General features: G+C 34.3%; 1 protein-coding gene across 1 annotated transcript; it reads right to left on the bottom strand.

The window, feature by feature from the left end:
• Positions 1 to 12,159: 12,159 nt before the first annotated feature.
• On the bottom strand, positions 12,160 to 13,131 carry LOC145611664 (uncharacterized). The gene has a single exon (XM_081667015.1). It carries the CDS (start codon positions 13,047 to 13,049, stop codon positions 12,282 to 12,284), a length of 768 nt encoding a protein of 255 aa, XP_081523141.1. The 5' UTR covers positions 13,050 to 13,131; the 3' UTR covers positions 12,160 to 12,281.
• Between the last annotated feature and the right edge of the window lie 1,331 nt (positions 13,132 to 14,462).

The raw sequence follows: 14,462 nt of genomic DNA on the forward strand, positions 1-14,462 counted from the left end.
GTAGAGGGCATTGTTTAATATCGCGTGCCACACATGTGTTGGCCAACGCCGGAGAATTAAAGTCAACGACCAGATTTTGACGTCAACTCGTCAAGGTCCCTCATCATCACAATAAAACTGACCTATTTCACCACTTTGAACATTTAAAATCCTTGCTCATACAAAAGTGAACATATAACTATTTAAGTACCTTTTGGAAAAAAATTGTTACTAAGTTGTACTATATTTATTTAGTAACTAATACTAACTATAATTAAATCATTAAGCAATTGAACGTATGAATTACCGAGTACTTCATATTAAATATGATTAAAAAAAAAATACAAAAAACCTCCATGTATGAGAATAAATACAACAACTTTTATGTATGGCTGGTCACACCGTGTGGCCAATTAACACACGAGTAACCCCTAATCGATCGAGTAATCTATGGTCGAGTAACCACTGATTAATCAAGTAACCCCTGATCACCGAGTAACCCCTGAACAAATAATCCCTAATAGACAGAGTAATCCTTGACCGAGTGAGTAACTCTTGACCAAGTAAGTAACCTCTGACTAGCCGAGTAACCCTTGACCAAGTAACCCCGACTATTTTTTCGAAAAAAAATGGTTGGTGTAGGGAATATTTCAAGCATCATAACCCCAAGCTTGAACCCCACTGTGATCATACACTTAAGTGTGGTGGCGTCCAAAGGGAAAGAAAAGAGAGCAAAAGAGTCGCCAACAAATTTTAGGAACTTGTAAACCGTTCACGAGGTGAAGGTTACACCCCTTAACGATCCATGAGATCGTCAACTCCAAAAGGTCTCGAACCAAATAGGGTTCGGGGATGAGGGTACGAATCCAATCTACAAAAGAAAGAACTCGCCCTATAAAATAGGCCTCTACTTTATTCTACTCGTATTTCATGTGCGCTTTCTGACTAACATGCAATCAATAGGTTAATCCTAAACCTGTTTATCTATGTTGGTTGAATATTAATGCACAAATAAACTATTATTGGCGATCACTTGAATTAAAATCATATTGGCCTAAACCAAATTATTAATTATCTTATTAAGCGTGATTTCAAGTACAAATTCCCTTTAAACATGCATCAAAGGCGGGATCAAGCAATAACAATAAAATATAAATCAAGCAACACAATAATCATAACGATCATAATCATGTTAAAGCTTAAATATAACGGCAAGATCCTAGGCATGATACCAACAAGATTAATAACAAATCCTAGCATGTCACTAAGCAATAAAGATCAAAGCTTTTACCCTAACATGGTACTAACATGCTATTAGAAAAGAGTAAAAGTCACCCTAAACATGATTCTAGAAAGCATTAAATAACATCCTAACATGATACTAGGAATATTAAACAAATCTAAACATGCTTTCTACATTGAAATAAAAAGGAGAGTAAGCTAATTTACTTACTTTGAAGCCTCGTACCTCTTTCTAATAACAAAATACACGCGTTAGTAAACTTCAATGAAAATAATAAAACCAAATAATTAAATTAAAGGAAAGAGTTAAAAAGTTTAGACTGGATTTGGGACCAAACCCTCAGAAAAGTATAAACCTTTCACGTCTAGGACGAAGGCAACTTCGAACTTGGATAGGTGTTTCAAGATCTTGTGAGTGCGGTATTGTGTTTGTAAAAGCAAGCTAAAAACATTAAGAGAGAAAGAAAGCTATATTGCTCAAGAGAGAGAAGAGAGAGAATTGATGATTGTAGATGATTAAAAACAGAGCTCCAGGACCCTATTTATAGGAAAAATAGTCCGAAAATAGGTAGAATTTGATAAGGAATAAAACTCCATGCTGTCGCCAATAAACCGACCTTGTCGCCAACTGTCGCCACGCGACAAGCCTGTCGTTTGGCGACAAAGACAGTTTTTGCGGATTTTGTTTTTATCATATCTTTTGATCCAAAAGTTCAAATAAGTCATATAATATGTCGTTAGAAATCTCTTGAAATCTACTTTCTAATGCAATTAGAATCAGATTAAAATCTTTTGTAGATAAAAAGATATGGCCGAAATAGTGAAAGGGTGTCAGTTTTGGATAGTTTCGTATTCCTTTCATATCTTTTTCGTTATAGCTCGGAATTAATATTATAATATATCATTGGAAAGATAATTTCAAGATCTATCCAACCATATAAAATTTGGATAAAAAATATGAGGCACAAAAATAATATCTGACTATCTTTGAACATCTTTAAATTCGAATAGAATTAGGACTTTAAAAATGGAAAGTTTTATTCAGATTCAAACTCTATGATCTCATCTTTTCAAAAAAGGATATTAAGATATTTTAGAATCTTATAGAAGATTCTAATCCATCCTAATTAGTTTAGGAACAGGATTAAACCCTTTAACTCTCCTCATGATCATTGGGTCGTAGGTAAAATCCGGTTTGGGCCCAGTTTAGTATTTTGGCCATAACTTCTTCATTATTCATCGGAATTGGGCTTATAATATATCGTTGGAAAGATCTTTTCGAGCCCCATCCAAATACACCATTATTGAACCCTTATCATGGACTAAACTAAACTGGATAATTTTTAATAAAAATTAACCACAACACTAGACTTTTCACACTTTCACTTCATTTGATTATCATTCGACGCAAAAGGTATTCATCACTGGGTTTGGTTTTGGGGAGACCATTTCAATTGTCATTGGAAGGAGATTTCTTGAAAGGAATACAGTTTTAATATTAGACTTTTGAATGTTATTGTTAAGGAATTGAGGAGAAGGAATGATAGATCTTTAAATCAAAAGAAATGAATACAGTTGCTATTCAATTTACTATACTCCGATTTTCTAGATTAGGGTTGTTAAGAATTTATTTAGCTTGTTTACGAATTATCACACAAAAATATTTAAAAATAAATAAATAAACTTTCAAAAAAAAATATCACAAAAAAATGCATCATCAATTCTGGTTTAAGGCGAGAAAAAATTTCATAAGAAAGCGACACGTTTACAGTTTTGAGGAGAGATGATGTCAACAATGTTTTGTTTTAGTAATAGTAGTAGATATTAGAATCGGATTGATGGATCATAACATCGTAATCATACCCATCATTTTTTTAGGAAAAATACACTTTAATAATCCAAACTAAGGGCGATTTACTTTTAATAATCTCAACTAAGGTTTATTATCTAATAATCCTAACTATGTTATGTGTTTGCCACCAATAATCCCAACCGCTCAACACTAAGTCAATGACCTGTTATAACAAGTTACAATGATACGTGTCAACACGTGACATGAAACCCTAACCCCCACCCCCTAACCTCATCGGACCAGTTGGCCACCGAAACCAACCAATTGACGAATCTCGACCCCCAAAACCACCAGCCCAGTGAACCTTGACCCACAAAACAACCAGCACAGCCAACCTCGACCCACAAAACCACCAGAGCCAACCTCGACCCCCAAAAACCATTTGAAGTCACATCCACTACCTGCAGTCACACCTTTGCAGTGATCTTTGGTCAACGGAGGTAGTGTGACGACGGGCTGACTCGAATACTAAGCTTCACCAATTCGAGTTTTTAGGGTCGGGGTTAGCTGGGAGGTTGTTTCGGGGTCGGCCGGCCGGTGTAGGTGGTTAAGGGGGGTGGCCACTGATTTCTGGCGAGGGTTTAGGGGTGGGGTTTAGGGTTTGACGATGGGGATAGGGTGGCTGGGAAATTTGGGATTTTTTTTGTTTTTTTTTCCTTTATGTTTTTATTTTATTTATTTTTTTTCAAAACTTGGACCACTATCGTATTGACACGTGGCTATTTAAACAAAAACAGAAAAAAAAAAAAAACTCTTTCAACAGGTTACCGGTCATTGGTACTATTGGTGGCAAACACATAGCATAGTAGGATTATTAGATTATAAGCCTTAGTTGGGATTATTAAAAGTAAATCGTTCGTAGTTATCATTATTATTATTGTTATTATTATAATAATAATAATTATTATTATTATTATTATTATTATTATTATTATTATATCAAAAAACAAAACCTACAAAGTCAATCAATTTACAAGAAATTGGTGGGGAGCCGAGATACAATCTGGGCCCCCACCCTCTAGCTATAGCGAACTCGATCCTGCTGAAGATGTGAGTAGCTGCACGAGCACCAATATCCTGAGTCTTAGCGAACGCCTAAACCCGCTTCATCAACGCAATAGCATCCTTCTCTAATTCCCCCAACGAAGAAAAGGATAAAGGAAGAAAACCATAGCCAATAGCCCTGCAACGCGCCCCATACTTGTCCCGCTTCTGCTGAACCGCCGCCGACACAACACGACCAGGAACGAAGTTAGACAACCCCGATTGTGTCAAAGGTGAAGACCCCGTCAAATCAACACATACATTAAGGCCTCTATCCCAAGAATAAAGCAGCACATCTGCGGGTCGTAGAGCCCCATCGTTTCCTCCAATCAACCCAATGTTAACCTCCTTTCGAGCAGAGATTCCAGACCGAAAACAAATATCAGCAAGGGTGTCACGAACAACATTGTGCCAATGTTTAATACCCACCATCCCAGCATAAGACACTGCATGATCCCCATAAATATCCCCGTCAAAAACCCTTGAGCAAGCAGAACACGGTGTTGAAACGGAGAACAAAGGAACACCTAACCGGTAGCAAAGAACACTACGGTAAGTCTTACCATTCATAGTCTGACCCAAACCCGATATCGGGACCGTCCGCAACCAGGCCGAAGAGTGATCTCCCTGCTGGGACTTCCATAAGGCTACCTGACGCGGTGTTAAGGAGAAAGTGGAATCCGCAGATGCAGTGACCTTCGTGAAATATATATCTGCCAACTTTTTCATGAGTTTGGGGGCAGCGATCTCACTAGGGTTACTCATAAGGTCGGTCTCCACAGTGCTGTTAAAAAGACTAAGAGCACCATCGAAGGCCGGTCCTGGACCAACAATACCAGAATGGCGAAGAAGCGTAGCCTGAAGACCAGAAGACTGCAGACGCGATGCAAGGAAAGCATAAAGCCGAACATCACCCGCCGAATAGACATCCAAACCACCACAAGAAAAAGGTAAGGTGGCAAGTCGCCATTGCCAATCACCAAAACCAGGCCCCGAAGCTGTTACAATGCGCTCCAAAGAAGCCCGAAGGGTCAAGTCAAAAGAAACATGTGCTGTTTCAAAAAGACGAGGAGGACAAGTGCGCATAGCAAAGTAGAGTTTTGAAACCCATTATTATTATTATTATTATTATTATTATTATTATTATTATTATTATTATTGTTGTTGTTGTTGTTGTTGTTGTTGGTATTATTATTATTATTATTATTATTATTATTATTATTATTATTATTATTATTATTATTATTATATCTCAAAAACATATAGAATTATACAACCTATAGAAAATTAGTGGGAAGCCGAGATACAATCTGGGCCCCCACTCCTCTAGCTATAGAAAAGTCGATCCTAATAAAGATATGAGCTGTAGCACGCAATGTCCTGAGTCTTAGAGAACTTCTAGATCCGCTTGACCAATGCAACAGCCTCCTTTTCCAACTCCCCAAGAGAAGAGAAAGAGAAAGGAAGGAAGCCATATCCAATTGCTCGACAACTGAATTCGTACTTGACCCGCTTCCGATTGGCCGCATTAGTCACTACCCGTCCAGGAACAAAGTCAGAAAGCTCAGACTGTGTCAATGGAGAAGACCCTGTCAAGTCAACACAGACATCGCGACCATGATCCCAGGAATAAAGTAACACATCTGCAGGTCTGAGAGTCACGTCGTTCCCTCCAGATAACCCAATGTCCACCTCCTTTCTAGCTGAAATACCTGACCAATAGCAAACATCAACAAGGGTATCCCGAACAACATTATGCCGATATTTATTGCCCACAATACCAGCACAAGATACCGCGTGATCACCGAAAATATCCCCAGCAAAAACCCTTGAACAAGCATAGCACGACGTCGAGATATAGAACAAAGGAACACCAACGAACCGGTAGCACAGCACACATCGATAAGTCTTGGCATTCATCGTCTAACCCAACCCCGAAATAGGGACCGCCCGAAGCTAAGCAGAGGTGTGATCGCCCTGCTGTTATTATTATTATTATTATTATTATTATTATTATTATTATTATTATTATTATTATTATTATTATTATATATGTGGTCACCTTGAAGGGCTTGAACCCTTCACTATTAGTATCAGCATATTCTTTTTTTTTCCCCCTTAATACATAGTATATCTCAAAGACTCAATATCTCCTTGTCATCCTTTTTTTTAGATGATGTTTTTAATTTCTCATACTCATAATGCATCTAAGTCCAGAGGTTTCACCTCAAAAACATATGACAATGAAAGGAGTAGCCTCTTAGCCTTATATTGTTTTTTTTTTTGTTTTTTGTTTTTGTTTTTTTTTTTTTTTTTTTTGGTGAAGTTAGCCTTATATTGTGGTGATAACTCTTGAATTCTTTCAATGTGAGATTCCATTACCACTACACTCCCCCTTTAGTCTTTTTTAAAGTGGGACAAGAGAATGCTCACATGTGAGTTGTTCATGAATACGTATCTAACATCTCATTTGATAATTTTTTTCTTAAGTGTCAAAGCTCAATCTAATGAAGATAAACTAAAAAAAAATAGTGGCATAGGAGTGCGGACCATGAGATTATAGGCAGGAGTTTTAAAAACTACTCCCTCCGTCCCTTAATACAATGCCTCTTTTGAGCATTTATTCCTCACATAATAAAGAGAAAGAGGCATTGTATTAAGGGACGGAGGGAGTAGTGTTTAGTGTATTTTTTTTTAAAAAAAATGTTGAATTATATGTATATAAAAACTTATACAATTTTTTAAGTAAGTGTTATGTAAAATATGTGGAGAAAATATTTATCACTAAATATATAAAATTAGGGTAATGTTATATTGATGAATCACATTTATATAGGATTTATAGGCACGTTTATGCTAAGTTTATAGTTGCTTTTTAGGTCGCAAATGCATAAGTGGTTTGTTATGTGCTCTATCACGCTCTGTTTGTGTTTTTCTTGATGTTTCAGGTGATTTCATAGTCATTTGGATGCTTTCGTAGTGTTTGGAGTTGATTCGGATGATATTTGAATCGAAGCCGATGGTTTGAGTTCATTAATCGAGGGATTTATGCTCGTGGATATTGGCTCTAAGGATTTTTATGCATGGGAAATAAATATAGCATCTACAAGGATCGTTATGCACTTTTCAGAAATAAATTTGTGTTAGAAACGAAGTTAAACGATATTTTACGAAGTGTCAAAACATACCTTTGGTCCCTCTTTTGATCATAACTTGAGCTCTACAGATTGGATTGAAGTGATTCAAGTTGCGTTGGAAACTAGACTTGAAGAGCTTTCCAATGATAGGTCACACGCCCCAAGAAGCCTCCTAGAACAGAAGATATAGCCGTTTTAATCCGATCATTACAATCAGTGAAGAGGTGTAAAACCGCAGGGCTCGCTGCGCCTCAGTCCCGCGCCACTCGAGGCCATTTGATCTGATGCTACTGCCAGGCCGCAGCTAGGCCTGTGCCCGCAGGTCTGGCCGTGTACCCTTGAAGCATCGATTAGCCTTGTCGTTCCACGATCATAGCAAGTCTTGTGACATGTCATCGCTTACCATCCAATAACATTCTAGTTTATGTTTTTTGTGTAAAAAAAACATTCTAGTTTATGTTTTTAATTATTTATTTTTATTTTAATTAGCCTAGTTTTAGGATGTTATAAATACTCAAGGGATATTATTTTTCTCTTATGCCGTTTTATGCCTTTTATTATTTTACGTTCTTTTAGTTTTCTCTCTTGAACCCTAGTTTCTCATGGCATCTCCATGGATGATTCTTGGGTTTACTATTTTAATTCATTGAGGTATTTTATTTCTATTTTCTTACTATTAATTATGTTTTCTTTATCATTTCTAGTTTTTATTATTTATTTCATGCTTGAGTAGTTTATTTCTAGGGTTTGGGAATCTATGTTTATACAAAAATGAATCTTGACTAATGTTTTTAATATTTTGATTATTGATTTCTCTAATTGATAGTGATTTATTGTTAATCTTGCAACCTGATCAATTGTATGATTAATTCATGTTAATAAGAGTTTGAAATGAAATATCTTACTTTTAGAGGCTTACCTACAATTAGCAATTCTGATTATGTTAGCGACCGAACTACATATGTTGAATTGAGAGCGTTAAGACCCGACCGTAGTCTTAGCAATTGCTCTACCCAAAAATTACTATGGAATTTTAAGGAAATCGAACCCAAACTTTCAACAGCTCGAACTTTTTGGGCCGCTGTTAAATTATCTTTCCTAAAGTTTGCTTCTCGTCACTTCAATTGGGCTCATTTTATTAACGATCAAAGATTTTAGCCAAACTCCAACCTTGAAATATCAAAACCAATCATTGAAATGAATTTGAAGAATTCAATCAGATCATTGATGTACAGACAATAATGTAGAGTAATGTCATATGTTTCCTCCATATCATATTTTATATTAGATGACACAAATTATTTAGACACGTTGGGTGAGTTGGGTCCATGCATACTTTCTATTGCAAATATTGTTGATTACATATTACCAAGAATTATAAAAATTTGATATCTCCTAACCAACCAGGCCACCCTCATGTCTAATTATACATACGAACTATTACGTAATACTCGTATAAATGAAGTATTTTCTCCGTTATAAACAACTTGTAAATTTTATATCTTAATATTACGCAAAGTAATTAAATTACATCAAGGATAATGAATTTGCTTTAAATTTACGGAGTAATATAATGATATATGCCATGATTTTACATCGCATGTAGGAGGAAGGCCTTAGGTAACTTTCGAAGATAAGTCGAAGAAAGTAAGAGCTTATCTTAAAAATAGAAATCACGTGGATATTGTACCGAGGGTCGAACTATTGTTTAAAAAAGCAGAAATTCTTTAGTCACAACTTTGAAAATTTTGGAAATGTTTGGTCAAGTGTTCCCATCTTCGATCAACTACTTGTTTACAAAAGTCTTTTTTATATGTTTTCGTCAACTCTAGATCTCACTCGAAACTTCACCAATTGAAATTGAAATTAAATTCACAAACTAATTGTCTATAGCGAACGTGAAACGCCACAATATCATGTGTGATGCACATTACTGGACTCTCATTTGTAAATGACTCGGTTCATTTTACTAATACTTACGTTAGAAAGTTACTCTTATTGTTGTTAAAGTTGATGTTTGAATAATTGAATTGCTACCTTTTTGTATGGTTACTCAAACACAAGCAATGCCTACTTTTTATATTGTTACTCTAACAAAAGAACATAAAATTAAAATAGCAACTTCAAAGTTGTGTTGTATTTTTTTTAATTGAGTTATAATCAATTATATTGTAGCTAACTAGCTACCAAGGAAATAAAAGTTGAAGTGAGATCCATGAAACTATTTTGCTTTGAAAAGGAGAGAAATAAAGAATCATGAATTTCTTCAATAAAGTTGGGCCTCCAAAGTGAGGTTTTAGTTACATTGTTAAAAATAAAAACAAAATAAAAGGTTGTCACAAAAGGAATAACGTAAATATAAATAAATAAATAAAAATTTAAAAACAAATGAATACAAAAAGTGATTATTCAGATCAAAATAACGGAGAAGGAAGTTAAGTTATGGTCATTTTACGAACAAGCTAAGGGCATTGATAAATCATTGAAGTGCATTATTTGTATTTTTCATTTAGACGGAGTAAGTATTTTATTCTACATATATTTTACTTCGATCTGGTTTACTTTGTACCTTTAGTAGTGACGTTTTGACTTTTACATTTGCCAATGCATAATTGTAACTCTCCATATCTTTAGTACTAAAATCTCTGTGGGCTTGTTCTCTTCAGCTTAATTTCAATTCAGTTCAGTTTAGTTCGATTCAATTTAATTCAGTTCCTTTCCTTCTCTCATAAACAATTCATTTCAGCTCTATTCAGTTGAGTTCAGCTCCAATCAATTAAGTTCAATTCAGTTCAGCTCAGTTTAGTAAATAAGAACAGAGCCTTCTTCATTCTTTTTTTTTTTTTTTAAAAAAAATTTAAAATTAAAATTAAAATAAAATAAAATAAAAACAAAAAACAAAACTTATCCCTATTTGTATACACACATATATTCAATTCTATTATTGGCAACCTTGTATTACCATTTTTACATCACATCCTCACATTATTTACACATTTTCACTAAAATAGAATAAATTGGTGTGCGCTTGAGTTAAGGGGTAGATAAATAGATATGAATAATTAACAAACGTATACTCAATTAAGCAAGATTATTTGGGGCCGGGCAACAACATTTTGTCTAGTCTACATGAATAAAGTAACAAGTGTACTGTTTTTTTATTTTTTTATTATTATTTTTTATTTATTTTTTTATTTTTTTTAAGTGTAGGACCATATCCAAATTAAACATATTACTACATCTATAAATAAAGCTCAATCTATCCTAAGATTCCCAACACTATGAACGAGTTCCCTCCATACTACGACCATACCTAAAATATTGCTACAAAATTAAAGATACTTCCTACCAAGAAACCTACATATAGTATTCATTTTACTTCATACAATAACTTATTAATGGAAACTTAATTTAAAGCCATACGTATTTTCTTACGCGTTCAACCCGTAGACTTGATATAATGATATATTATATCATCAATATTTCATCATCGTTGTTTAACATTAAGTCATACACAAAAAACTTTGAATCTGATGATAAACTATGGGCTTAGCTTACAAATTAAATCATTAAAAAATAAAGGCATAATTTCATAGAGAATGAAGGATACTTCAAGTGGTTAAAACTCACTTCCTGCCCTCTCAATTTTAAGTAATTTTGAGACCAATTTTCATATCATCACTCGCCATTGTACCACTCTAAAAAAAAAAGGTGTGTTTATTAATGGATAGACAATCGTAGTCATTAGTCAGATTGATAAACATAGTTTGGTAAAGTAAGCATAAAAGACAAACAACTTTGACACAATCTAATCTTAATTTTCTATTCATCACAAAACTCTCGAGGAATCTTCGTTCCAACATGCCAACACTTGAATCAACTTGTTCAAGTACTCCTTTTGTAGTACTTAAAAGCTTTTCTCGTCTTATTTTCTCACTTTGTTTAAAAAACGTATTAATTGAGTCAGTAGATTTGTTCTTTAGCTTGTCGTCGAATAGGATTCACATGAACTATATTAACAAAAGAAAAAAAAAAAATTGTACCATCTTTTAAAAAAAAAAAAAAAAAAAAAAAAACCCAATCCAACCAAATAAAAACAATTAGTAAAGAACAAAACAATCACTTAAAATTTATTTCAAAAAAAAAAAAAAAACAATCACTTAATTTACCACGTACATTTATTTAAATATCAAGGTCGATCAACGATCGACAAGTAGTACATAACACATACGGTTTAAATCTTCTGTCCCATTTTTCATGTTTCATTTGTGTTCCACTTAATATTATTGGTTGTAATAATTACAAGGTCCTACTTCTCAAATTTTAAAAGGCAAATAAATATTTTAAGAACCAATCATATTTAGTGGAACACCAGTGGGACACAAAATATGGGATAGATGATTTTCTCCCAACACGTACACAAGTACAAACTTGGTTTTAAATTTCTCAAATGCATACTTAATTACGAGTAGTTAATTTACATTAGATTCTCAATTAGCATGCTTAATTGGATAAATGATAAGCAGATTAGATTGAGGGTCTGTTCTCATTGACTGAACTCAGCTGAATATTTTATAAACAAAGAAAATTAAGAGCTGAACTGAACTGAGCTAAATTCAATTGAATTTCAATTGAATTTCAACGTAAGAGAACAGACCTGACTACTTTAGAAAAAATTAGCTTTTTACCATGCCATACAAAATAGTACGACTATTTTTATATTGTAATTATTGTCTTATTCACATTACGAGTGGCCATAAATAAATTACTTTAACTCTGAACATAACCTGAAAATGACCATATATAAAGCACACCTACACAATAACCCATGTAATGTGGTATGTGGCCAATATATAGTTTTTAAAATAAAAAAAAAATAAAAATAGACCTAAATAACGCAGTAACTAGTTAAAAAAAACACTGTTAAAAATCACAACACCAAAGTAAAATTCCCTAAACCCTAATAATAGTACAACAACAATAATACAATACAGTAAAAAAAAACACCCTAATAGTAAAAATAATGTTCAAGCAGCTGTTGGAGTAGGATTATTCCGGTAACGTAACAGTGATTCTAACCGCTGTAACTTCAGCTGTTGTTTAAACTTATGAATAAAATCATCCGCTTTCGAATCAACTTCTTCTTCTTCAACCCGCTTCGACGACGTCGTCGTTTCTTTCGCCACCTCTTTTTTTACCGCAGTAACTTCTTTTTTCACCTCAGAATCAACTTCTTTTTTCGCCTTCTTTTTCTTAACCTTTACCTCCTTGCTTTTGTCCTTTTCCACCACCTCCTTTTGATTCTCTCTCATCACGTGACCCTGACTCTGGTCACGTGCCTCCTCCTCCACCGCCTTCTGCGGGGGTGGAGCAGAAGAACGAGAGAAGTTGAATGACGTCACACGGTAGAGCAGCGACGGCGCACGCGTCATCGTGACCGTCTGATCCGTCGCATCGGACGACGGAGGTTGCGCTTCGGAGTAAAAATTGGAGAAATTGAAAGACGCAACACGGGAGAATAGCGACGGCGCACGAACCAGCTGCGGCGGTGGGGGAACAAGCGACGCGCCCTCGTAGTCGTAACGCTGATTGTTTTGATAATAATCGTACTGATTATGATGATAATGATGTTCAATAGGTTTATTATTCATGTCGTTGTCGGAGTCGTGCTTGGTTTGGGAGTGGTGCTTGTTGTTGGCTAAGAAGATGGTGGCGAGGACGATGTTGAGGAGGACGAAGAGAGAGGTTGGAGTTAGCCATGGTGCGATGAGTGCGGCTACTTCGGTTTCAACCATTTTTTGTAGAGAGAGAAAGTGGGAGGGGGTTTGAGGAGAGAGAAAGTGAAGAGGAGTTGGGAGTTACTGTAATTTGAAGGGGGTGTTGTGTCTATATACTAGTACTAGTATGGAGGAGAAGGCCAAAGGGAGAGAGTAGAGAGTAGAGAGTAGAGTGTATGTTTGATTTGTGGACCATATGAAAAGATGTAATTTAATAATATTTTTATTTTTAGATTATTACACATGGGTTTTTATTTTTTAACCTAAAGTTGTTGAATTTTTTTGAATCATGATTCATGGTTCAAATTGATTCTTTTCCTAAATTGAAATTTCAAAGGATTTTCGTTTAATATCCTCTTTTTCATTTGAACTAGGTTAGGTCCCGTGTCATACATGGTTATTGTCATTATTATTATCGATTTAATGTTATAATTAATTGATATAATGTACGAAGTAATATATAAACTATCTAAATTTATTATGGACAAATTAAAGTATTTGACATAATGAAGCATGGAATATCATGGCATGGAATATCATGCTTAAATGACATTCTTATGTTTCAACCATACAAGAAAATCTATATTAGTGGAACATAGAAAAATAAAGATTAAAATTTAGGAAATTTTGACTTTTACCACAAAAAAAAATCAAAAAATTGTTTTTTACCACCAAAACTTCTAAAACTTTTATTTTACCACCAAAAAAATTTCAAAAAATTGTTTTTTACCACCAAACGTCAAGAAAACCGTTAAATCTAACGGCTTAAAAAAATTTCCTTCGAATTTCGTGCGCAAAATATGTTTTTCATAAGTTTAGGGGGGCACTTTGATTCTACGGGACCAATTTGAAGTCAAAATTGACAAAAAATGATCGGAAATGCCTCGTTTTGCATGTTCACGCAAATCGAGGTTTTTTAAACACGTAAAACGAGGCATTTTCGATCATTTTTTGTCAATTTTGACCTCAAATTAGGCCCATAGGGCCATTGTGCCCCCCAAAACCCCTTAAGAGCATGTGTTTGACACGAAAATCGAAGAATTTAAAAAATTCCGTTAGGTTTTTGATGACAGGTGGTAAAAAACAACTTTTAATTTTTTATTTGGTGGTAAAATAAAAGTTTTAGAAGTTTTGGTGGTAAAAAACATTTTTTTGATTTTTTTTGGTGGTAAAAGTCAAAAAATCCTAAAATTTATTATAGGAATAAATATATATAAAAATAAAATAAATTCACAAAAACCCATAGAAAGAAGAATTAACAAAAGGGAGACGATGTGATTAATTTTGACGAAAAATTATATACCTATATACTTATGACTTATCAATGATCATATATTGTAATGTCTTGTTTTTAGTCATTAACTTTTGTCTATCGCAGTTGTATCCTTGAAGTAGATATTATGTTTGCCACACAGAAACTTATAGTAGAAG

This window comes from Chenopodium album, chromosome 24, assembly GCF_948465745.1.
Source record: "Chenopodium album chromosome 24, dcCheAlbu1.1, whole genome shotgun sequence".
Classification (NCBI taxonomy): Eukaryota; Viridiplantae; Streptophyta; class Magnoliopsida; order Caryophyllales; family Amaranthaceae; genus Chenopodium; species Chenopodium album.

Bases quoted from the DNA above. Each gene is read 5' to 3' on its own strand.
- LOC145611664 (XM_081667015.1), bottom strand. From the start codon at position 13,049: ATGGTTGAAACCGAAGTAGCCGCACTCATCGCACCATGGCTAACTCCA.